This window comes from Dreissena polymorpha, chromosome 13 (genome assembly GCF_020536995.1).
Source record: "Dreissena polymorpha isolate Duluth1 chromosome 13, UMN_Dpol_1.0, whole genome shotgun sequence".
NCBI lineage: Eukaryota > Metazoa > Mollusca > Bivalvia > Myida > Dreissenidae > Dreissena > Dreissena polymorpha.
This window is the reverse complement of record NC_068367.1, coordinates 16,606,257-16,630,826: the sequence shown is the minus strand read 5'-3', so window position 1 is coordinate 16,630,826 and position 24,570 is coordinate 16,606,257. Positions and strand designations below refer to the sequence as shown.

Genomic DNA, 24,570 nt, shown 5'->3' with positions numbered 1-24,570 from the left:
TGTATATAGTGATGAAATAATAAATTAGCTTAAGTTTTTTTTTTTATTATTAAAAAAAATGAAGTACACAAAGAAAGTATTAATTAAAATGCTCGAAAGTATTAACGTTCCTGCTACGACTAATCAAAGTATAATGGAGTTAATGTTAATTGCAAAGGAAAACGGACTAGATTGGAAACGAGAAGATGTTGTTATACCAGAACCTAATGAAAAAAGACGGCGGGGCAGACCTATACAGTTTTCGCCTAAAGTAATTGTTAAGTTAACGAATGTTGAAACTGGAGAGGAAACAACCTATAACTCAAAATACCAAGCAATAAAAGCGCTTGGTTGTAATATAAAAAAGAGAAACAACGGACAAGTGGTAAATGGAATGAGGTATGAGGTCATGTTTTTATAAGCAAAACACATGCTTATAAAAAAATTGAAATGATCTATATATTTTTTTTATATATATAAAATGAATAACAAAACTGTAAAAGAGTTGAAGAAAGCCGCAAAAGATCAGGGTCTGGGCGGATATGCGAAGCTCACAAAAGCTGAGTTGATAGCGAGGCTGAGCGGACACAACGATGAGGATTCGGGTGATGATGTATGGGAAAATGCAAGGGAGGATGCATGGGATAATGATGTATGGGAAAATGCGAGGGAGGATACAAGGGCTGAACCAGCTAAAAAACCTACTATGATAAATAGGTTATTTAATTGGGCTGTTAAACCTGTAAAGACTGCTGTAAAAAATAGCTATGATTGGGCTGTTAAACCTGTAAAGACAGCTGCAAAAAATAGCTATGATTGGATTATTACACATACACCAGAGCCTTTAAGAAAAGCAATAAGCGAAAAGGCTAATGCGTTTAAAGCAGAAGTCGAATCTATTTATAATAATTACTATAAGAAGCAGCAAAGAAGTGAAAGTGCCATTAAAATTAGTGAAAGTGCCATAGTAATTAAAGAAAGTAAAACTGCACTTAAACGTTTTGCAAGGCAATATGTTATTGATGGGGTTGAAAAAACTGATGCTCCAACATTTTTAGATATTGTTAAACCCGAAGTTGTAAAGTTTATGAGCAAACATCGTCAAATAAAAATGAATCTAGTGCTAGTGTGTGAGATGGAGCGGCATTCTATGGAACATGAAACTGGTGTAATCGAAAAAATACCCTTTGTTTCAAGAACTGAAATAGTATTGGAGGGAACTGATGTTGCTGAATTATTTACCCAAATGGTAGATAGAATTTTGGAATCGTTTGCAAATTTTCAAATGAAGGGAAGCAATTGGAGGCTAAAGTCCGTCATTAGACTGGAAATTAACACCGGTACGTATAAGCCGTTAAAAGGTAAATCATACATTCCATTGCCGAAAGAGTTGGCTGCTAAAAAGGCAATTATTAACATAAAGAATGAAGATGACGAATGTTTCAAGTGGTGCGTCACGAGAGCATTAAATCCTATTGTAAAACATTCCGAAAGAATAACCGAACAATTAAAGGAACACGCAAAGTCGTTAAATTGGGATGGTATTAAATTTCCAGTTGCAGTGGATGAAAATGTAATAAGTAAATTTGAAAGAAACAACAACTTGAGCATCAATATATTCGGTTATGATTTTAAAGAAGAGGATATTTACCCACTAATAATAAGTAAAAACAAAAGTGAAAAGGCTATTGATTTATTGCTGATTTCAAATGGAAAAACAAAACATTATTGCTTGATTAAAAATTTTAACAAATTAGCTTCGGGACGAACTGAAACCAGTCACAATAAAATGTATTATTGTAAAAGGTGCTTAACAGGTTATCGAACAGTTGAGGGTCTTCAAAAACACAATGAATATTGTTCATTACACGGCGCACAAAAAATAGTGATGCCAGCAGAGGGAGCCACAGAGTATTTCAAGCATTACTGTAGATCAATGAGGGTTCCGTTTGTAATATATGCAGACTTCGAATCGTTTATCGAGCCTATTAGTTCTTGTAATCCGAATCCTGCGACGTCGTTTACACACAAGTTCCAGAAGCATACGCCTTGCGCGTTTTGCTATCACGTGGTATGCTCTGATGGCTCATTGTATAGTCGAGAGCCTGTTGTGTATTCAGCTAAGAATCAAACAGATGATGTCGCGCAATTATTTGTTAACTCTGTTGAACAAACCACTAAGGATATTTACAACACATTTAAATTTTCCAAGGAAATAATATTCACAAAAGATGATCAAGCTAAATACGATGCTGCGACCACATGTCATATATGCGAAGGTGAAAAAGGCGAGTTTAGGTTAGAAGGCAACACTGATAGCTATACAAAGGTTCGCGATCATTGTCACTTGACAGGAAAGTTTAGAGGAGCGGCACATTCAAAGTGTAATTTAGGGTATAAAATCCCTAAATTTATTCCTGTATTACTACACAATCTTTCTGGATATGACTGTCATCTATTTATTAAAAAGTTAAGTATTGGAGGACGAATTAGCTGCATTCCAAATAACGAGGAAAAGTATATTTCGTTCTGTAAAAAGGTTGTTGTTGACACGTATACAAACAAAAAAGGACGGAAAAAGCCTATTTATCGTGATATTAGGTTTATCGATACCTATAGGTTTATGCGATCGAGTTTGGATGATTTATCAGGAAATCTTACCGATGATCAGTTTCATGAATTGGCTAAGGTCTATAGCGGTAATGAGTTTACACTCTTGAAACAAAAGGGCATCTTTCCATATGATTATGTGAGCTCTGTTGAAAAACTCGCAGAAACGTCATTGCCCCCAAAGGAAGCATTCTACTCAAAGCTCTCGGGTGAGGCTATTAGTAATGATGATTATGAATTTGTAAACAAAGTATGGAAGGCTTTTGGCTGTAAATCAATAAGAGACTACCTTGAACTCTACATAAAGAGTGATGTCTTGCTGCTAGCCGACGTTTTCGAAAACTTCAGAGATGCTAGCAATAAATACTATAAACTAGATCCGGCATGGTATTATACAGCGCCAGGACTGTCTATGGATGCGTGTCTTAAGTTGACAAAGGTAAAACTTGAGCTTATAAACGATTATGACGTGTTGCTAATGTTAAAGCAAGGTATTCGAGGTGGGGTTAGTACAATTTCAACGCGTCTTGGTATTGGAAACAATAAGTATATGGGCAATGATTATGATGAAAGCAAAGACTCATCGTTTATCATTTATCTGGATGCTAACAATCTCTACGGGTGCGCGATGAGTAAGCCACTTCCAACCGGGGGGTTTAAGTGGATGAATGAAAATGAGCTTAACGATTGGAAAAACATTTCATGCACAGAAGGACAGGGGTGTATTTTAGAAGTTGCCTTGGAATATCCTGATGAATTACATAATCTTCATAATGACTATCCATTAGCCCCTGAAAACATTATACCTAAGGGATCAAAAGTTAAAAAGCTTATTCCAAACTTGAAAAACAAAACCAAGTATGTAGTACATTATGAAAACTTACAGCAGTATGAAAAGCTAGGGCTCAGAGTTACCAAAATTCACAAAGGAATTAGGTTTAATGAAAGCCCTTGGTTAAAAACATATATCGACTTGAACACTAAATTGCGAACAGCTGCAGCTAACAACTTTGAAAAAGACTTCTTCAAGTTGATGAACAACAGTGTGTTTGGAAAAACAATGGAGAACATCGAAAATCGTGTTGATATCCGATTGGTTAATAATAATACACAGGCGGAAAAGCTCATTGCAAAGGTTAATTTCGACCGCTTGACTATATTTGATGAAAATTTAATAGCTGTACATATGAGAAAAACCAAGTTATGTTATAACAAACCCATTTATCTTGGAATGTCTATTCTAGACTTAAGCAAGACAATAATGTATGAGTTTCACTATAACTACATCAAGGCTAAATATGGACAAATGGCAAAGCTATTGTTTACCGACACAGACAGTCTTGTCTACGAAATTAAAACTAAAGATTTTTATGCAGACATTTCAAACGATGTTGAAAGACTGTTTGATACAAGCGAGTATCCAAAAGATCACCCCTCCGGAATTAAAACGGGTGTAAACAAAAAGGTTATCGGAATGTTCAAAGATGAGGCAGCTGGAAAACAAATAGAGGAATTTGTAGGACTCCGAGCTAAACTGTATTCTTGTAAAATGTATGAAGGAAAGGAAAACAAAAAGTGTAAGGGGGTAAAAAAGAGCGTTATCGAAAACACCATTACACACAACGATTATAAAAACACGCTGTTTTCTCGTCAAGAAGTGCTAAGGTCAATGAACGTTTTCAGATCATACGCGCATGAAATATATACTGAAACGGTCAACAAGGTAGCTCTTAGCGCAAATGATGATAAGCGTGTTATACTAAAAGACGGTATTCATACAATGGCTTATGGACATAACCTCCTAAGAAAAAAACAAAATGAGCAATAATCTCACAGACAATCAAAAAATAATAATAAAAAAGTTTAAGAGCGTGGGTGGGCGTGTTGTCCCCAACATCCCCATATACAGCACGTTCTCAAGCACATCACAACTTATTGATGTCGCAAAGCAACTAAAAAGCTTAAACGTTAGAGTAAGGTATGTGCGCGAGAATTATCCCAATATGCCGGGAACACACTGGACGGCATGAATCAAAAACGGTCATAAAAACAAAACATTAATAGCACTATATAAAATGAGTTTTAATACCGAAAAGTATATTAATGTTGAAGGAGTTGTCTTACCAAACGAACCTCTATCCAATTTCCAGTTAATAGATGCCGCTAAAAAGTTAAAAATTAAACACTTTAGGGGTGTCTATGTTCGCGATGAACTTCCGAAAAGCCCTAAAAAGGAAGAGTGTGGAATTCTAAATCTATGCGACTCGCGAGGAAATGGTACACACTGGACTGCATGGATCAAAAACGGTCATGAAAAACTGTACTTTGACAGTTATGGGTTAGCACCGCCTGTTGAACTCGTCAGCTATATAAGGAATCCTGTGTATTATAATAGCGAAAGAGTACAAACGGATGGTGAGGTATTTTGTGGTCACCTATGTCTTTACATTCTTAAACAATGTGAAAGCGTAAGCTTACAACATGTGATAAACTCATTGTATTAAAAAAAATGTGTATATAAAAATGTCTGTAAACAAATTTGGTCAAACAAACGTCGGATCATCGCAAAGAGTGATTTCAGGAGGGGTTACATTATCACAGGCCATTAATACGTTCTTAAGGCGAGATGGTAGAAATGCCGCTGACGCAAATATTAATATGGATTATCACAATATAATCAATGTATTGGATCCTATGAATGCTCAGGATGCTGCAACAAAAAATTATGTTGATACACACGCTGTTTCAAAGACTGGAGATACTATGACTGGTACTTTAGACATGAATGGTTGCGCTATAACTAATTTATTGAATCCTTCTACAGCTCAAGGCGCTGCAACTAAAAGTTATGTTGATAAGCAAGATAGTGCTCAAATCATAACTTTAAATTCTTATGTTGATACTCATGCTGTTTCAAAGTCTGGAGATACTATGACTGGTGATTTAAACATGGGTGGTAGGATGGTTAAAGGATTACCTGTTCATTATCCTCCAACCACGTACTTAGGATCTGAAGCATCTAGTTGGTCTCAAGTTACTCAGTTAGTAAATGCTGAAGTTCAAAATGCGATTAAAATAACAAAGGAACTCATTACAAAGGAACTCATTACAAATACACATAAAAAAAGTTATTCGGGTTATGTTCCAATTTTGGAGGAGAATATTAGTAGAACTGGATTTGTAACAACTGCAAGTGCAGTGACTACTGCAAGTGCAGCGACTCCTGGTAACTTTCAAGCATACGGCGCATTTAATAGTCTTAATGCCGATGGATCTAATGGAAGCTGGGCCACACCTGCAAAAAAGGGATGGCTGCAAATTAAATGTCCTGAAGCCGTTACCATTTGGAGAGTGGCGCTCAAAGCTCGAGCTATTGATGGTAAAAATATAACTGAATGGAATTTTTCTGGAAGCAATGATGGAAAAACATTTGAACCACTGTTGACATCTACGACTAAGTTGTTTGGCTCTGCTAATGCTCCTTTGTTTTTCGATATTTCAACTACTACAGCATACCTGTATTATAGACTCGCTATACAAGCAAGTAGTGGAGCCGGAGATCTTGGAGTTCAAGTTATGCAGTTGTATGTTTTATCAACGTGATTTATAAGTATCAAACTCTAATATAAAACATGAGATTTTATCCGTTTTTTCTAGAATGTAGTAAGCGTGAAACTGATAAGGAAAATAAGAGGTATTTGGAGCTTCTAGGGTTCGGAAAATGTGGTATGATTATTGACAAAGACGATGGAACGTCTACCTTATTAAAATTCAATAAAACGTTTAAAATACCAAAAACATACAGCGTCCAACTGCATGATGAACTTAATCAAATGCTCTGGACTAAAAACGATGAGTTTGAAAAGATGGAAGCAACCATTAAAGAGTCAATGAAACAGTGGGTGAACGTTAAAAAACGGAATCAACTTAGGTTGATTGACAAATACGTGTTAAACTTTGAGTGTGATATAAAGGAGAAAAAATATCGCAAAGGTGCTATTACCACGGCATTCTTACTCGGAATGATCAAACCAAACGACATTGTTTACCAAGACTTTGAAATTAAACATATAAACGAAATATTTTTCAAAGGCCTTCACGAATAATGGTAGTGGTCAAAAGTCCTCGAGCCGCCGCGTTTGCGAATGGGATGCCGCCCCGAGCTTGACTTTTCGGAAATATGTAATATCTTGAAAAAGATATTATACATTTATATATATAGAGAATTTCCTGGGGGATATATAATATCTTGAAAAAGATATTATACATTTATATATAGAATTGCCTGGGACACGGATGGGAAACGGATGGGAAACGGATGGAAAACGGTTGGGAAACGGTTGGGAAACGGTTCTGTCCCAGAAGCCTAATTTTCCCTCTACTAGAATATAATGGTTCTTGCAATAATCAAGTTCAAGAACTGTAGGTGGGAGGTTCGGAAGGGGCCTTTTCACGTTTTGGTAAATTGACAAAATAAAACAAAGTTGTTCTAGACTCACAAATGTTCGTTGTAGTTATGATATTTGTTAGAAAACAGTAATACTGAACATTTACCATGCTCTAAAATATCCATTATATGCATCTTTTTTACGATTTATAAAACTGTAAATTATATAGCATTGCAACGCGAAACGATTTGATAATATGGATAATTATGTTGTTGTCGTTATATTTTGTGAAACTACGAGGATATTTATGCTTATATAAAGTATGAAATACCTCCTTCATTGTAAGACTACGGATGGCCGAGTTGTCTAGGCAGTAGTCTTTTACTCCAGGACTCCAGGGACCAGTGGTTCGACCCCAGTTTAGGGTAACTTTATTTTGTTTTTTTAGTTTATTTTTTTTCTGGAGCTTTTAGATCCAATGTTATCATTTATCAATATAAAGCATTTAATGATAAACTTCAATACATGCAAAAATATGTGAAAAGGTCCTTTTCAAACCAATATCACCTCTCCTTATGAATAAACTTCAGCGTTTCAAGACTGTGAGTCAGTTTCAGTTGGGTTTTTCGTGTTATATATTGTCCTAAATGGAATAGATCGTGTGTGTTTTATGTTTAGAGTTGTTATTTTAAGTTTGCAAGTTTCATTTGTAAAAGGATTTGGTACATTGCATAGTTGGATCGACATTTCCAGTTGTACGACTCGTTAAAGACAGACTATAAATTTAACAACGTTTGATTACTTACCTCTTGATCCGTGAGATACATCGTCGGATGATAAATACATGGTCTGCTAATTAATTGATAGGTTATGTTCATTAAAGTTAACATTTGGTCAACGTGACGATTGTTAAATGTAATTCTTTAAATTAAAAAAAACATGTAAGCTTTGTCGTCACAGATGCAAAATTACAATCCTGACTTAGAATAATGTTTTGTATATCGGTTCGTTTATTTATAACCACCAACCACCAATCAATGTCGGAAAAATTATGACGCGTTTGGAACGATTGTAATCCGGTAAACACGTGTTATACTATCTTAGCGTTACACATATTCGTGGACATTTTTCTTTTTTCATTTTAAATTTAGATTTTAAAATGCTTTGATTGCATCTGTGCTATTTTCAAGACAAGCGCCTGTGTGAATCGATTATTGTACATTCGGATACTTTTTTCTCGGTAACGGCTTTTATCGATATAAAACAATTGATTAGTGCACTTGCACTCAACTGTCCAATATGGAAAAAATACAGACTTTTTGGATCCAATACCGGAATATATTGGACGGTCTCGTGGTACATATGAAGAATGCCGATTGGATGAATTTATTGGATATAGAATAAATGTATATATTGTTCGTGTTTTTTTGTTGCTGTTGTTTTTGTGTGTGTAGTATTACGACAACCAATGTCAACATCATTGATCTAGTTTATGTTGTCTACGAGATGGTTTCCCTTTTCATATATTACAATGGTAAATATCCCTATAACCATTAATTAATTATTGTTTCAGGCCCATTTTATCAAAACCAAACTTTTCATCATGATGATGTATAAGCATTTATTTACACCGCTATTACATGTCGTATGTATGTTGTTTGGCTATGTACCTATGTATTTGACAATAAAATTGACTGACTGACTGACTGGGTCTCTATGTACATTCTTATCTCTGAGATACAACAACCAAAATATGACAAACAAAAAACCGCAATGTAATCAGTTTGAGTGCCAAATACTTTTTCATATATTAAGTCTTCGTATTTCAAATATATGTACTTGGTGGCTGATAACTAAGTGCTCTGTTTTAAATTATCTTATTTAATATCATAATTAATGTATTAAACATCCAAAGAATTATTTGCAAGTTTGGCATTCGTGTGAATAGTTGTTTGATATGTAAGCAAAAATTTCATGTAATACGGTTATATTGTAAATAAATATTTTATGAAAAATAATATCATGGCAGATGGTCAGACTTTGGATGTCAGGTTTGACGTCATCGTTGATGATTTGGAAGAGCCATCTAATGTATCAGTGAAAGGGGATGATAATCAAACAATGCTTAACGATACCCCATCTGAGGGAAAACAGGAAAACAACAAAATGGACAAAGGTATTATAATAAATGGAAGGCAGTTTTTAATTTAGTGGAAACAATTAATTGATATTGCATATAAATGCTGTTAAAGTCATTAAATGTTATTATTTTAAGGCAGTACAGATAACACTGTTTGTTATGAAATAGTTATTTAAGAAAAACGATTAATACATAATCATGCTATGAAGTCTAGTTTGAATGGCTAAAATACCAATAACAATGTTTATACTAAGAGTTGTACATGTACATACGTTGATGACTGAGTAAACATGACAAATTATATTAATGTTAATATTTTACCAAGGACAAAGTTCTTACCACGCAGTTTTACAATAAGTATTCAACCATTATCATTGATTCTATTATGGAATAAAATATTCTATCCAAGTTGAAATACTGAACAAATATGAACATTGTATTTGATTGTGAAAGCAATACAATATTCCAATATCAAGAAAAGCCTGATCTACCCGGTCAAGGTGACGAACGTAGCTCCGAACCACAGGGGCACAGCCTAAGAGTGATCATCGCGCGTTTCAGGGCTCAGCCCGGATTCAGAATGCGAGTATTGCACACCATTTGTTGTGTGTGGATGTTCATCACTTTGGTAGGTAAATCTGAAAACTACAGTGTTGATTCAAATACATTATTGTTAGAATACCAATATGTATCTGCAAAAGTCAACTTGTTTCAAAATGGTATCATCATTAATGAAAATGAAGAGTCATAATCTGATATTACTGTTTCTGATTACAGTAAATTCAAAATACTTAAAACATAATAAATGTCATTTTCAAATTAAAGGTCAACTTACATAGTGTGAGCGAGTTTTCAAAGCGGACCGATCTTATAAGTAGTAATTAACTTGTTCTTTAACCAGGAGGAGAACTGCATTTTTTTATCTTTAATGTGTCTAATTGTGCATGTTTGATCTCCTCAGGGTTGGGTGTTAGGCATTATTGGAGCAACTTTTCCGGAGCTACGCCTCATTATGGACAAGAATATAGAGACTGCGTCATGGATATTTACTGCTGGATCATTGGGCTATCTCCTCGGATCTTTTGTTTTTGGTCTACTATTTGATAGGTCATAGCTTAACTCAGAAAATATGATGGACACATTGAATAATCGTGTCAATATTTATTTTGTTTTCTTGTTTATGCCATGTAGAACAATAAATAAACGTTCCACATTGTAGGATTGCTACCTTTGTGTGAGTGGTTTTACATAATTGACTGCCTTTGGCTTCATTCTTTTGTAAATCCCACAGAACACGTGTAAACGCGAAACGTCCTATTTATATGATGTGATTATATGATTAGTCAATTTTTCACGATAGTTTTATTATATCTTCGGTGTTAATTAAGTTGTGTATAATTATATTGCTTGCTATATCAAATGACTTGGTATTCCGAAGTATGATATTTGTCACTAACATTAACATATTTTTCTTTGGCTTATGTGTGTATAAATAAATCTGGAGTCTACAAGCATTAACAAGTGTATATTACTGGCTACTTTTCAGGTTCAACCGACTGTTAATGTTATCCACGGTCACTTCGCTCTCAGCCGTTGCAATAGCAGCAATGCCATGGTGCAGCCAGTTTCCACTCATGGTTGCTATCAATCTTGTCAGTGGTTTCTTCACTGGTGGTATTGACGTCAGTAAGTAGAATATTCGTTATAAATTTTGATATCGAAAAATTCCGAAAATTCGATGGTCATTGTTTAGGAGTTCACAGTTTATAGATTCTTATTTTGTGATTTATGCTATATTTTATCGATCATATCGCGTGTATAGTTTGTTTACAATTTAAAAAAATCGCTGGTTTAAAATCATCAAAACTGATGTAAGTTTTCGCATGAGAAATTATTATTGAAATTCCTTTAAAAGTTTTAGACACACAAATACGTAATGTCTTTCTTTGACGTAACACGTAATGACACTGACGACAAAGTGTTAAATTCGATTAAGCAAACGTGCCATGGAGATCTAAGTATACACATTTGTGACGTATTTAGGTATTTGTTTAGAGGTGTCCAATGTGGTGGCACAAGTTTTATTAATATGTTAGTGTTGCGCATTTTTCTGGTGTTTTTTACGTTACCAGTCTGTTTTGAAAAATGAGTATTGTTATACATACAAGATATCGTGCTATTATACTAAATTAAGATTCCGAGTGTTGCACGTGAAATTTATATTTGTTTATATTTGAAGGCGGGAATTCCCACATAGTTTCGATATGGGGTACAGACGCCGCACCCTTCATGCAGACACTTCATTTCGGGTTTAGCGCAGGGGGTATGATTGGTCCACAAACGGCCAAGCCATTTACCGCGCAGAAATCCTGTTCACAACTGAACACTGCAGCAACAACTTCGACTATCTTGCCCTTTACTAATTCAACCACTTCTTGCGATGAACAATATGGCGACACACATATCCATTACGCGTATTTAATTGCTGGTATTGGATCCATTTCTGCATCACTCCCTTTCCTTGTATTATATTGTTTGTCGCAAAGGTACCAAACATATGTATCTACACCCTTATTGAATACAGAAAAACAGGAACAAAAACGCAGGTTGCCTGTACTCGCCATGCGTAAGCAAATAGTATTCCTTGGACTGTTAACGACGTTGATCAGTATGTACACATGCGTTGAGAATAGGTTCTCGAGTCTTATTACCACGTTTACGGATGAATACCTACATATGAACAAGGACGATAGTCTTGATTTGGCCACGGTTTTTTGGGCAGCCTTTGCAGCCGGCAGATTTTGCAGCATTCCAGTGACTTTCTTCCTGAAAACACGCAATATGATATTGATATATTTGCTTTTCTTAACGGCCGTTGTCATCGCACTTCTTATCGCGTCGGTATACGATATACGTCAACTGATATGGACATGTACCGCTTGCGCGGGTCTTAGCATGTCAGCCATTTTTCCGGCAATATTTACGTGGACGACCGAAAGCGTTCTGACTGTTACCGGGAAGATATCGGCCACATATCTTGTCGGTGTGTCCGTGTTCAACATGGTGTTTCCGCTACTCTATGGATTTTTAATGAATAACTATTCGCAGATGTACTTTGTGTATTTGCTTCTTGGGCAGTCAGTGTTACTTTTGCCTTTCTATGTAGCAATAAGAATGCTAATACGAATTTATATTAAGCCTTTCACACAACCGAAAGTATCTGCATAAAATGAGCTTTTCGGAGAGGCATAAATGACATCAAAAGACGTTAAACAGAACTGGATACATTCACTATATGTAAAATAAGTTATATGTTAATAAATTGGTCATTTACAATATATGCGATATGTATGTATATGCAAATGTATTATTATGGTGTCCGCCTTGCGACCGGGGGGTCACCGTGGGACGTTCTTTAGATCTCCCCCAAAGACATCAAGTACTGGTTCTAGGCCCAGGAAACGGACTCTAGAGCGTTTATATAAGGCTAAGGCTTTCGACGCAATCGAGCTAAAATAAATAGGTTTAAATTAAACTAAATGTATTATCTGTTTTGAAAAGAAGGTAAATGTATTCGCATCCATGGCGTTACTTAATTGTTTTAGGTGTACTTATTTATTCACGAACAGTCAAAACATAATGTCAGAGTTGTAGATAAAAACAGAAGGATTGCCTTAATTTACCGACATAATATCAAAGTGATCAAATATCAAATTGAAGAAACAACAAACTTCATATTCATTTGAGAGATTTTCTTGACTGAATAATAATATTTCATATTCTGACAATTGATTACATAATGTAAAACACAATATACACATATGCATACATGTATATTTCAAAATATATAGAGGAAAGAAATACATTTGTTGTTAAAATATGTTTATTTCGTGACTATTTGTAATATAACTGATTATCGTTGGAAGGAATAAATCATTTATAAATAAAACAAGTATAACGCGTAAAAACATATATATAAACATACATATTCGGAATTTTTATTTCAATATGACTGAATATCCCATGCTTCATTGGAATCGTCACGGAGTGTTCTTTACGACGTTTAACCATTGTGTTACTGGTATATAAACCCATGAACTATTATTTTTCAAACGCGCAAGGAAAACATTGTGCTATCAATACTTACATGTATGAAATAACGTTGAAGAACAAATATTCCATGTAATCAAAAAAGATTCCTTAGACCTTATACATATCCTAGATAAACAACAAACACACCGATTTAAATTGAAAATACATCTTGTATTTGGGTATATGCGTACGACCAGCTGACACATGTATAACGCATGACATTAAACAAATGTGAACACTTCACATTTTGGCATAGATATAAACCACAATGTTAACTAACGCTCATATAGTTTACACAGAAAACAGATTATATTTCTGCAGATAATCATTTTCATGAGAAAACTTGTCAATATTTAATATCCAATAAATTATAAGAACTATTAACGTGTTCACTGTTCAGTTACTCAATGCCGAATGTCTTTTCCACGGGCATAATTACCCACCAATACAATATACTTAGCGACCCTTACCGGAGACTTTCTTATGCTATTGCAAATCATTTGCCTCTAATTCACTGCGCTAAAACTAGGAAAATTATATTTCACTAGACCTTATACGTCTCCTAAGTAAACAACAAACACAACGATTTAAATTGAAAATACAGCTTGTAATTTTCGTATCAAGGCGTACGACCAGATGAACGAAACCGTTTGGGCAAAACTAGCTAAAATTTGACTGATATGTTTTCTATGAACCAAACAGAAAGCAAACGTTTATACACCAAGTGATTTAGAAACAATCAGTTTAGAATTCATGTAATCTTTCACATCTCCATCCTTCGCACTTTCTCTAGTCCATCGACCATGTATTTTAAACAGTCAATTTCTTACACCACAGTTTGCTGCAGATGTAGCTCCTCCTGACCTCAAAGAGTGCAAACCAACGATAGAAATATCTGTCACATGCGGTTGAAAAGCCTTAAAGGGGCCTTTTCTCAGATGTTGGCATGTACGCTTTTTATTAAATGCTTTATATTAAAAAAATGTAAACATTCGATCAAAAAAGCTCCAGTAAAAAAACAACAAGAATAAAGATAAAGAAATACAAAAAAGTGACCCTCAACTCCGTACGAACTACTGACCCCTGGAGTAAAAGTCTATCGCTTAGACAACTCGACCAACCGTGCTCATGCAACGAGTGATATATTTTATACTTTGTATAAGCAATCCTCCTTATTTCACAAAATATAACGACATCAACAGAATTCTACAAATTATGCAATCGTTTCGCACTGCAACGCTTTATAATTCTCTATAATTCTCTATAATGCCCGGGAGCAGCACCACCCTGTCCGCCAAGACCTCCGGTAATTTCTAAATTTCATTCGCATTGATATGAGAAAAATAACATGTAAAAATTCACACACAATTTATACAGATTATATTTAACTAACCGATGTAGGTCATCAAATAAAGATTATTATCAGACAATCGTCGTACTGATCTTTAACTACAGACAAGCGTCTTAATCGATCTTTAAACACAAACAAGCGTATTACTGATATTTAATCATTGACAAGCGTCTTAAATGATATTAAATCATAGACATGCGTCGTACTGATATTTAATTAAAGACAAGCGTCTTAATGACATTTGATCACAAACAAGCGTTTCAATGATATTTAAGCCCAATCTCCGCGCAGAGATTTAACTAGAACCACCATAGCTGGGGCAAATCCCTGCTTTCATAACCGACCACGTGATACATTGCCAAGCCACGTTGTACAATAATTATTTGGATATTGATTTAATCCACTACAAGCGTCTTAATGATATTGAGTAAACAACAAACACGTAATTGTCTGATAAGCGTCTTGACAGGCCTTCGGCTTAACACTTTGCATGCTGGGAAATTTGTTATCTGCTAAAATGTCGTCTGCAGAATTTCTAAAATTAGCATTTTCTTCTATTTTTTTCAAAGAATACTATCAGAATAGCAAACAGTTTGGATCCAGATGAGACCCCACGTTCTGTGGCGTCTCATCTGGATCCAAACTGTTTGCAAAGGCCTTTAAAATTCGGTTCCCGCACTGAAAGGGTTAATAAAATAAAAAATTATTTTTAAATCTTCATAACTGCAGTGTGATTGTATCACAACCTATTCACCTCATGTAATCCATGTAATCCATGTATCAAGCAACCATGTCAAATTTTAAATTTACGTTGCCAAACATACCCATTCCACTTTGACATGGAACATAAAATCGCCTGTCAGATGGCAGATGAATAACATCAAATACATCAGGAATAAAATGTCCATTCGGACAAAACAATGGCCAAAACACCGCAGAGGTCGATTGCGGAACAGCTTATAGACCGCGTGCTCTATCAACAACCACTGTGTTCACAACTCGTCATATAACATAAAACATATAACATAAATATAAGGCGCAACTAGTCTTGCAAAAGACCATCTAGAAGTAAATGCATCTATACCATCCGAACCAGGGTTCCAAAATTTGGAATAAAAACGCTATAGCTTTCTCTTGTAATGCGATACAAACCAATCCATGGTAGGCTCACCAAACTTTTCGACAATTAATGCCAATAACTTGTTTTATATTCCCCAATCATCAGTGTCCTCTATCTTTGACATATAGTCTGCCCGTTCATTGTGAGTCTATGGGACCCACTTAACCTCTTAACATGAATTAAAAATATCCATCGCAAAATCTTGCAAATATCATGCGATAGTTTGATAACCTTTACAATTTATAGTTGTATACATGTATTCAGAGGTAGCTTGATTACCTACATATTTATAAAACACAGCAACATTGTAAATAGAAATGTATTTGACATTAATTTCAGGTCAAACTATGTTCTGGTTAATGTTCTATTTAATGTTCCCCGTTTTATCATTTTTTAAAGAAAAGACTCATTGCGAAATTTTACTATAATTTGTTTAGCAATTGCTTCAGAAAATTACCTCGATACGTAAATAATGTTCAAATAATATTATGCATTTAAAAGTAATATAAAATCTTTCATGAAGATAAATCATTCAGAAAAAAGATAAAAGGTGGGTAGTTGAAGATAGAGATTCCAATTAGTTATTATAAGTTATTTCTCTTGAGAATAGGAATCTAGTCCACCAAACCATTTATTAGATGTGAGCGTTAACTCACAAGTAATGTAGAGGGGCAGTTGCGCAAGTCGGTCTGCCTTTAGCAACGCTTGGAACGATAACTGCAAGTCAGCCTGCTGTAAGCTACGCTAGGAACGATAACCACTGCCTGTCTGCACTACCTGCAGTAAAATTATGCAGACGACGAATGCTAGGAGCGTCTGTTCTACTACTGCAGTGTGTGTATTTAATCAATAGTGTTAAACAGCTTGTAAGACGACATTCGCCAGTCTAGTGTCTATCATTGAAATCTGTACATATTGGCTGCTTTCAGGGAAAACGGGGCTTAATGCATGCCAAATAAGATTAACCTGTGCACACTGATTAGCCTGTGCAATGCGCACAAGCTAATCAAGCACCAAATTTTCTGATTGTATGGTGTTTTTCGTTAAAAGACAGTCTCTGGTACTGGTCTGACAATTAATGCATATGCATTAAGTCCTGTTTTCCAAAAATGAAGCTTTAATTATCTTTTTCATTAATGATTTGGAAAAAAACCATCTTAACATGTGCTTTAAGACATACTCTTTATAAATTTATATGGGGTGTGTTCATTTCAAACTTGCGATATAAGAAGCTTTAACATAATTTTGAAAACTGAGTTTCGTCTCAGATTTTACAACAGCGAATAACTTCAGTGCCTTTAGCGCTTTGATTTATAACATAAAGAGAGAAGGCTTTAAACATTGAAACGTAAGTCGCGTTTAATCAGTATTTGAGCACGTCTTTAAATGTGAAATTTCGCACATATTAAGAATGAGTTTACAACCAACCAATTCCGGACTCAATCACATGATTTGTTTTTAATTAATAGTCTCAACATGATTAATCCGATAGGAACATAACGAATTGCTGACACACGTACATGTGTAACTGCTTTGTTTAAATCTCAAGTGACACGTTTACTTAGCTTAATAAGGCATACAACAAAATGTACCGGTATCTTTCATGTACAGAAGTCTTGTTCGTTCCATACTCTCACTTACAACACATCTGTGTGGGTCGATATAAGTCCATTTACATCAATCTCAAGTACAGAATTCTTGTTCGTTCTTTGCTCTTACTAACAACACATATGCTTGGGCTTATATATGTTCATATATATATCAATTTCATGTACAGAAATCTTGTTCGATCCATGCCCTCACTTACAACACATCTGAATTTGCCGAAATAAGTCCATTTACACCAATCACATGTACAGAATTCTTGTTGTTCGTTCAATGCTCTCACTTACAACACATCTGTGTGGGTCGATATAAGTCCATTTACATCCACCTCAAGTACAGAATTCGTGTTCGTTCTATGCTCTCACTAAAAACACATCTGCTTGGGCTTATATAAGTTCATATATATATCAATCTCATGTACAGAGATCTTGTTCGTTCCATGCTCTCACTTACAACACATCTGTGCGAGCCGAAATAAGTCAATTTACACCAACCTCATGTACAGAATTCGGGTTCGTTCCATGCTCCCACCTACAACACATCTGTGTGGGCAAAAATAAGTCCATTTACATCAATCTCATGTACACAATTCTTGCTCTTTCTTTGCTCTCAAAACACATCTGTGTGGGCCTAAAACAGTCCATTTACATCAATCTCATGTACAGAATTCTTGTTCGTTCCATGCTGTCACTAACAACACATCTGTGTGGGCCGATATAAGATCATATACATCAATCTCATGTACAGAATTCTTGTTCGTTCCATGCTCTCACTAACAACACACCTGTGTGGGCTTATATAAGTTCATATACATCAATCACATGTACATAATTCTTGTTCGTTCCATGCTCTCACTAACAACACGCGTGTGGGGCTTGATATCATCTTTGCCAAAAGTATTTGTATGAACTAACAGCGTATCCTTTTTATTATAGACTGCATTTTCACTTTGGACTGCATAATTAACGATTGATGAAAAAGATTTTCATAATCTATAAAAAAAATGTATATTATAAGTACATTTAATCATTACAATAATTAAACTAGGATGCGAGTATTATATTACACCCCAATAAAAATGCTTACATTTTGTTATATAAGTAAATATGTGTCAGTTTACCGACGGGATGTTCTAAAAGTGTGATATGTGTGTTATATCAAATCATCGAACACCCGGGTGTGTACGTGATTGTTTGTCTGAGTATCATACATATAGATCAGTCTTTTGCACAAATTTTCAACATATCATGCTGTCAACTAGACACCATAGCTTATGTCGGCTTTGAAATCGTAACAAGGTAAAAACGAATATTACAAACGTCAATATTTATAGAACGTGCATATATTGGCGGTAATAAAGGGGGCTCTTCATTTATATTGTGTAATCGTGAAAAGTTGTTCTTATCTGTATGAGAATTCATTTGTTAAATAAAAACCATTACAACTAGAATATGAATACAGATGATTATTTTACCCTCATCATATGCAATACTTGTTTGATAGATCTGCAATATATATAAAAAGGCAATTCAAATTTTCTTAATAGCTATTGTACTATGTAACACATAGAATCCATGTTTTTTTATTTGTTTATAGCACTTAATGTATGAGTAGCAGTGTAAACTACTACTGGTATTACTGAGTGTAGTATTTATAAGGCTTGTTGAAGGGTTCACATTTAGCACGCAACAGACTCCCGAGTAAATTCGGTACTATTCACTTATTTATGGTAAACCAGTTATTGCAGGAAAGGAGCGAGTTAGTTGACTAAAGACCGTAATATGACAGTAATACTTTTAAACACTGCACACAATCAAGCTATTCAAATAAAACTAACAAACATGTTTACGATGGATTTGACATATGATAAATAAATCAATTAAATCAATCTCACACAACTAGTTTGTTATTTGCGTCGTTCCGACTTCATATTTATAGGGACTACACGCAATATGTAGATATATACTTTTTATTTAAAGATAATAACGAGATATGTAATGCTTCACAACAGTAATTTGGACAAATGTGTACTATAGTTTACATTGTTCATTTTTCAAAACAGATAACCATGATTTGATTCTAAAACTTGATTCAACATAAAAAATAAGTGCAAGATATTTATATGTTACGATAAACGTACATTAGTTGAAGTTAATAAATTTTAAGCCTAGGTTTGTTTGTGCAATAGTGTGTCTCTATGTACATTATTATCTCTGGAATACAACAACCAAACTATGGCAAACTAAAAACCGCTATGTAATCAGTTTGAGTGCAAAATACTTGTTCACATCAGTCTTGGTATTTCAAATATATGTGTTTGGATGCTTATAACCATGTTCTCTTTTTTAAACTCCTTTATCTAGTATCATAATTATTGTATAAAACACCCAAAGTATTATTTGCAAGTTTGGCATTCATGTGAGTAGTTGTTTGATCTGTAAGTAAAGTTTTCATAAAATCCGATCGTTTTGTAAAAACATTGTTTCATAAAGACCAATATTTTAATAGAAGACTACATTTACATTTCGATTACAAGTTTAACTCTGATAAAGTATAATGGAATAACATGCTCCAATAAGAGTGTTTTCTTTCACGTCGAAATCCGTTATTTTCTACATAGTATGTTGATGCATAAACATAAATTTGATCATGCATCGACTTTCATAGAGGACGACATCATGGCGGATGGTCCGAATTCGAATCTCAGGTTGGACGTCAGCGTTGATGATTTTGAAGAGGCTTCTAATGTATCAGTCCAAGGGGATGATAATGAAACAATACCTAACGATACCCCATCTGAGGGAAAACAGGAAAACAACAAAATGGACAAAGGTACTATAGTAAATGAAAGGCATTTTTTTCATTCAGTAGAAACATTAATTGATAGTGCATTGAATACTGTTAATGTCATTAAATGTTATTATTATAACATTGTTATTATTTCAAGGCAGTACAGTTAACACTGTTTGTTTTAACATAGTTTTTTTAAGAAAAACGATGAAAACAAAATCATAAATTGAAGTCTAGTTTGAAAGGCACACATACCAATTTTATGTTTATACTAACAGTTGTACATGTACATACGTCGATGAATGAGTAAACATGATGAATATGATTATATTTATGTTAATATTTGACCATGGACAAAGTTCTAACCACGCAATTTTACAACAAATATTCAACCTATTATGATATAAAACATTCTATCCACGCTGACAAACTGAGCAAATATGAAAATTGTATTTGAAAGCAATACAATATTCAATGACAATATCAAGAAAAAGCCTGATCTACCCGGTCAAGGTGACGAACGTAGCTCCGAACCACAGGGACACAGCTTAAGAGTGATCATCGCTCGATTCAGGGCTCAGCCCGGATTCAGAATGCGAGTCTTGCATACCATTTGTTGTGTGTGGATGTTCATCACTCTGGTAGGTAAATCTGAAAACTTAAGTGTTAATTCAAATAAGTTAGTGTAAGAATACAAATATTTATCAGCAGAAGTCACTTGTGTAAAAAGATACCCCCTTTAAAGAAAGAAAAGAGTCAGAATCTGATAAAAAAATCTTTCTGATAACAGTATGTTCAAAATAGTTATAACATAATAAATGCCATTTTTATTTTAAAGGTCAATCACATAGTGTGAGCGAGTGTTCTAAGCGGACCGATTTTATAAGTGGTGCTTGAATGGAGTTATTTGATTAATTTAGTGATAAATTATCTAGTTCTTGAACCGGGAGGAGAACTGTTTTGTTTTATCTTTAATAAGTCTAATTTTATATGATTGATCTCCTCAGGGTTGGTTGGTAGGCATTGTAGGAGCAACCTTTCCGGACCTACGCCTCATAATGGACAAGAACATAGAGACTGCGTCATGGATATTTACTGTTGGATCATTGGGCTATCTCCTCGGATCTTTTGCCTTTGGTCTACTATTTGATAGGTTATAAGCTTAACTCAATCGTGTAAATAATTTAATTTATGTACGTGTGTATGTCATGTAGAACAATAAATGAACGTTCAACATTGTGGGATTGCTACCTTTGTGTGAATGGTTTTACAGAATTGACTGCCTTTGGAGTCATCCTCTTGTAAATTCCACAGAACACGTGTTAACGTCCCAATAATATGATTTGATTATATGATTAGTCAATTTTTCAGGGTAGTCTTATTATAATCTTCGGCGTTTATTAAGTTGTGTATAATTATATTGCTTGCTTTATCGAATTACTTGGTATTCCGTAGTATGATATTTGTCACTAACATTAACACAATTTTCTTTGGCTCATGTGTGTATAATATATCTGGAGTCTACACTTCATGAGCATTTGTATCTTATTGGACACATTTCAGGTTCAACCGACTGTTAATGTTATCCACGGTCACTTCGCTCTCAGCCGTTGCAATAGCAGTAATGCCATGGTGCAGCCAGTTTTCACTCATGCTTGCTATCAATTTTGTCAGTGGTTTCTTCACTGGCGGTATTGACGTCAGTAAGTAGAATATTTTTTATCAATTTTAATATATAAAAATTCCGAAAATGCGATGTTGAGTGTTTATGTGTCCACAGTTTATACATTCTTATTTTGTGATTAATGCTATATTTTATCGATCATATCGCGTGTTAAGTTTGTTTACAAATTAAAAAAAATCGCTGATTTAAAGACTTCAAAACTGATATTTTCGCATTAGTTTCTTGTTATTGAAATTCCTTGAAAGTTTCAGACGCAAAAGAAAAACGTGTTGTCTTTTTTTAACGTTAGACGTAATGGCACTGACGACAAAGTGTTAAATTCGATGAAGTAAAAAGGTGCAATTTAGATCTACATATAAACACTTGTGACGTATTTATGTACTTGTTAAAAGGTTTTCAATGTGGTGACACCAGTTTTATTAATCTGTTAGTGTTGCGCATTTTTCTGAAGTATCTGTTGTTTTTTTACGTTGCAGTTCTGTTTTGCAATATGAGTATTGCTATAAATAAAAGATGTCGTTTTATAATACTAAAATAAGATTCCAAGTGTTGCACGTGACGTTTATATTTGTTTATATTTGAAGGCGGGAATTCCCACATAGCTTCGATATGGGGTAGAGACGCCGCACCCTTCATGCAGACACTTCATTTCGGGTTTAGCGCAGGGGGTATGATTGGTCCACAAACGGCCAAGCCATTTTCCGCGCAGAAGTCCTGTTCACAACTGAATACTACGGGCACAACTTCGACTATACTGCCCTTCACTAATTCGACTACTTCTTGCGATGAACAATACGGCGAAACGCATATCCATTACGCGTATTTAATTACTGGTATTGGATCTATTTCTGCAACAATCCCTTTCCTTGTATTATATTGCTTGTCGAAAAGGTACAATACATATGTAAATACACCCTTACTGACTACAGAAAAACAGGAACAGCAAAACACGTTGCCTGTACTCGACATGCGTAAACAAATAGTATTCGTCGGGCTGTTAATGACGTTCATCAGTATGTACGCATGCGTGGAGAATAGGTTCTCGAGTCTCATCACCACGTTTACCGATGAATACCTACATTGGAACAAATATGAAGGTCTTGATTTGGCCACGGTTTTTTGGGCAGCCTTTGCAGCCGGCAGATTTTGCAGCATTCCAGTGACTTTCTTCCTGAAAACCAGCAATATGATTTTGATCTACTTGCTGTTTTTAACAGCGGTTGTGATCGCCCTTCTTATCGCGTCAGTATACGATATACGCCAGCTGATATGGGCATGTACCGCATGCGCGGGTCTTAGCATGTCAGCCATTTTCCCGGCAACATTCACGTGGACGGCTGAAAGCATTCTGACTGTCACCGGGAAGATATCGGCGACATATATTGTTGGTGTGTCCGTTTTCAACATGATCTTTCCGCTACTCTATGGATTTGTAATGGATAACTATTCGCAGATGTACTTTGTGTATTTGCTTCTGGGACAGTTAGTGCTGTCTTTGCTTCTCTATGTAGCAATAAGAATGCTGATACGAATTTATATCAAGCCCTTCACACCACGGAAAGTATCTGCATAACGTGAGCTTTTTAAGAAGCTAAAATATCGTGCAAAAACGTTAAACAAAATTGGATACATTTACTATGTAAAATAAGTAATATTTCACTAAATTGGTCATACAATATGCGATTACTTTGACTATGTTACTGTATTATCGGTTTGGAAAATTAGATATATGTATTCACATCCATGGCGCGACTTAATTGTTTTCGTTGTACTTAATCCACAAACAGTCGAACATTAAATCAGAGTTATACCTAAAGAAAGAAGGATTGACTTAATTTACCGACATTATAACAAAATGATCAAATATCAAATTGAAGAAACAACAACATTGATTTTCAATTGAGAGCATTTTCTATACTGGATAATAATATATCATATTATGACAATATATTACATAATATAAAACACAATATACACATGTGCATACGTGTACATTGTTAAATATATGGTGTATAGAAAAAAAAAATTATTTAAATTTGTATATGACGTGACGATATGTAATATTACGGAATATCATTGAAAAGAATCAATCATTTATAAATAAAACAAGTATAATGTGTGATTTTGTGTTTAATATGACTGAATACCCAATGCTTCATTCGTGTTCTTTACAACGAATTTACCAAATTGTGTTACGAAAACATAAAAACACGAAATATTATTTTTCAAACGCGCAAGGAAAACATTGTACTATCAATACTTACATGAATGTAGTTACATTGCAGAACAAATAGTCCTTGTTATTTAAAAAGAAACATGTCGAAATATTAACTATACTTGTTTTGTAGACACGAACAACTTGTCAAAAGTAAGACGTTTTGACTTAGCATACGATCAGTGCTTTCGCCACAACACTGTCTTCATCAGTTCAAATGATGATTTTGATGCAATTCCATCGTTCAGTCTCATCGTTAAGACTAATTAATTTCGAGCAAAATCACTTGCCTTGGGCTTTTGTTGCTATTTATGTCACTTTTATTCACCGATTATGTGCGAGGAATTGTTTATTAATAGCAAGCAATTGTGGCTTGCGCACAATTTATGTCTGTATAATTTGTGGGATTTCGTGCACAACTCCGTGGTTATAAATAAATAATTTCGCAGTTATAACGCTTGATAATATTCAGGTTTTCAATTCGTCAAAAGAAGCATATGATGTGTATTTTTGGGGGGACGGTAAATCTTCAGTATTACTGTTCCCTCAAACATATCTTTTTAAAGACCATTTTACAAATTGGTAGTTTCATTTAT

The 24,570-nt window shown here is 34.6% G+C and overlaps 2 protein-coding genes across 4 annotated transcripts; both read left to right on the top strand.

Annotated features, from left to right (window-relative positions):
• The first annotated feature begins 8,807 nt into the window (after nucleotides 1–8,807).
• Nucleotides 8,808–13,591, top strand: LOC127856252 (sodium-dependent glucose transporter 1A-like). Its single transcript, XM_052392352.1, has 5 exons — nucleotides 8,808–9,153; nucleotides 9,594–9,745; nucleotides 10,079–10,224; nucleotides 10,664–10,803; nucleotides 11,357–13,591. Exons 1-5 carry the CDS (start codon nucleotides 8,985–8,987, stop codon nucleotides 12,343–12,345), a joined length of 1,596 nt encoding a protein of 531 aa, XP_052248312.1. The 5' UTR covers nucleotides 8,808–8,984; the 3' UTR covers nucleotides 12,346–13,591.
• A 5,963-nt stretch (nucleotides 13,592–19,554) lies between these two features.
• On the top strand, nucleotides 19,555–23,881 carry LOC127856254 (sodium-dependent glucose transporter 1-like). Of its 3 annotated transcripts, none has more exons than XM_052392354.1 (6): nucleotides 19,555–19,703; nucleotides 19,953–20,117; nucleotides 20,589–20,716; nucleotides 21,083–21,228; nucleotides 21,639–21,778; nucleotides 22,344–23,881. In XM_052392354.1, exons 2-6 carry the CDS (start codon nucleotides 19,964–19,966, stop codon nucleotides 23,330–23,332), a joined length of 1,557 nt encoding a protein of 518 aa, XP_052248314.1. In that variant the 5' UTR covers nucleotides 19,555–19,703; nucleotides 19,953–19,963; the 3' UTR covers nucleotides 23,333–23,881. The 3 variants fall into 3 exon arrangements, with proteins under 3 accessions (XP_052248314.1, XP_052248313.1, XP_052248315.1); XM_052392353.1 differs by having other exon boundaries at nucleotides 19,570–19,722; XM_052392355.1 differs by lacking the exon at nucleotides 19,555–19,703 and having other exon boundaries at nucleotides 19,980–20,117; nucleotides 20,564–20,716.
• The last annotated feature ends 689 nt before the right edge of the window (nucleotides 23,882–24,570 follow it).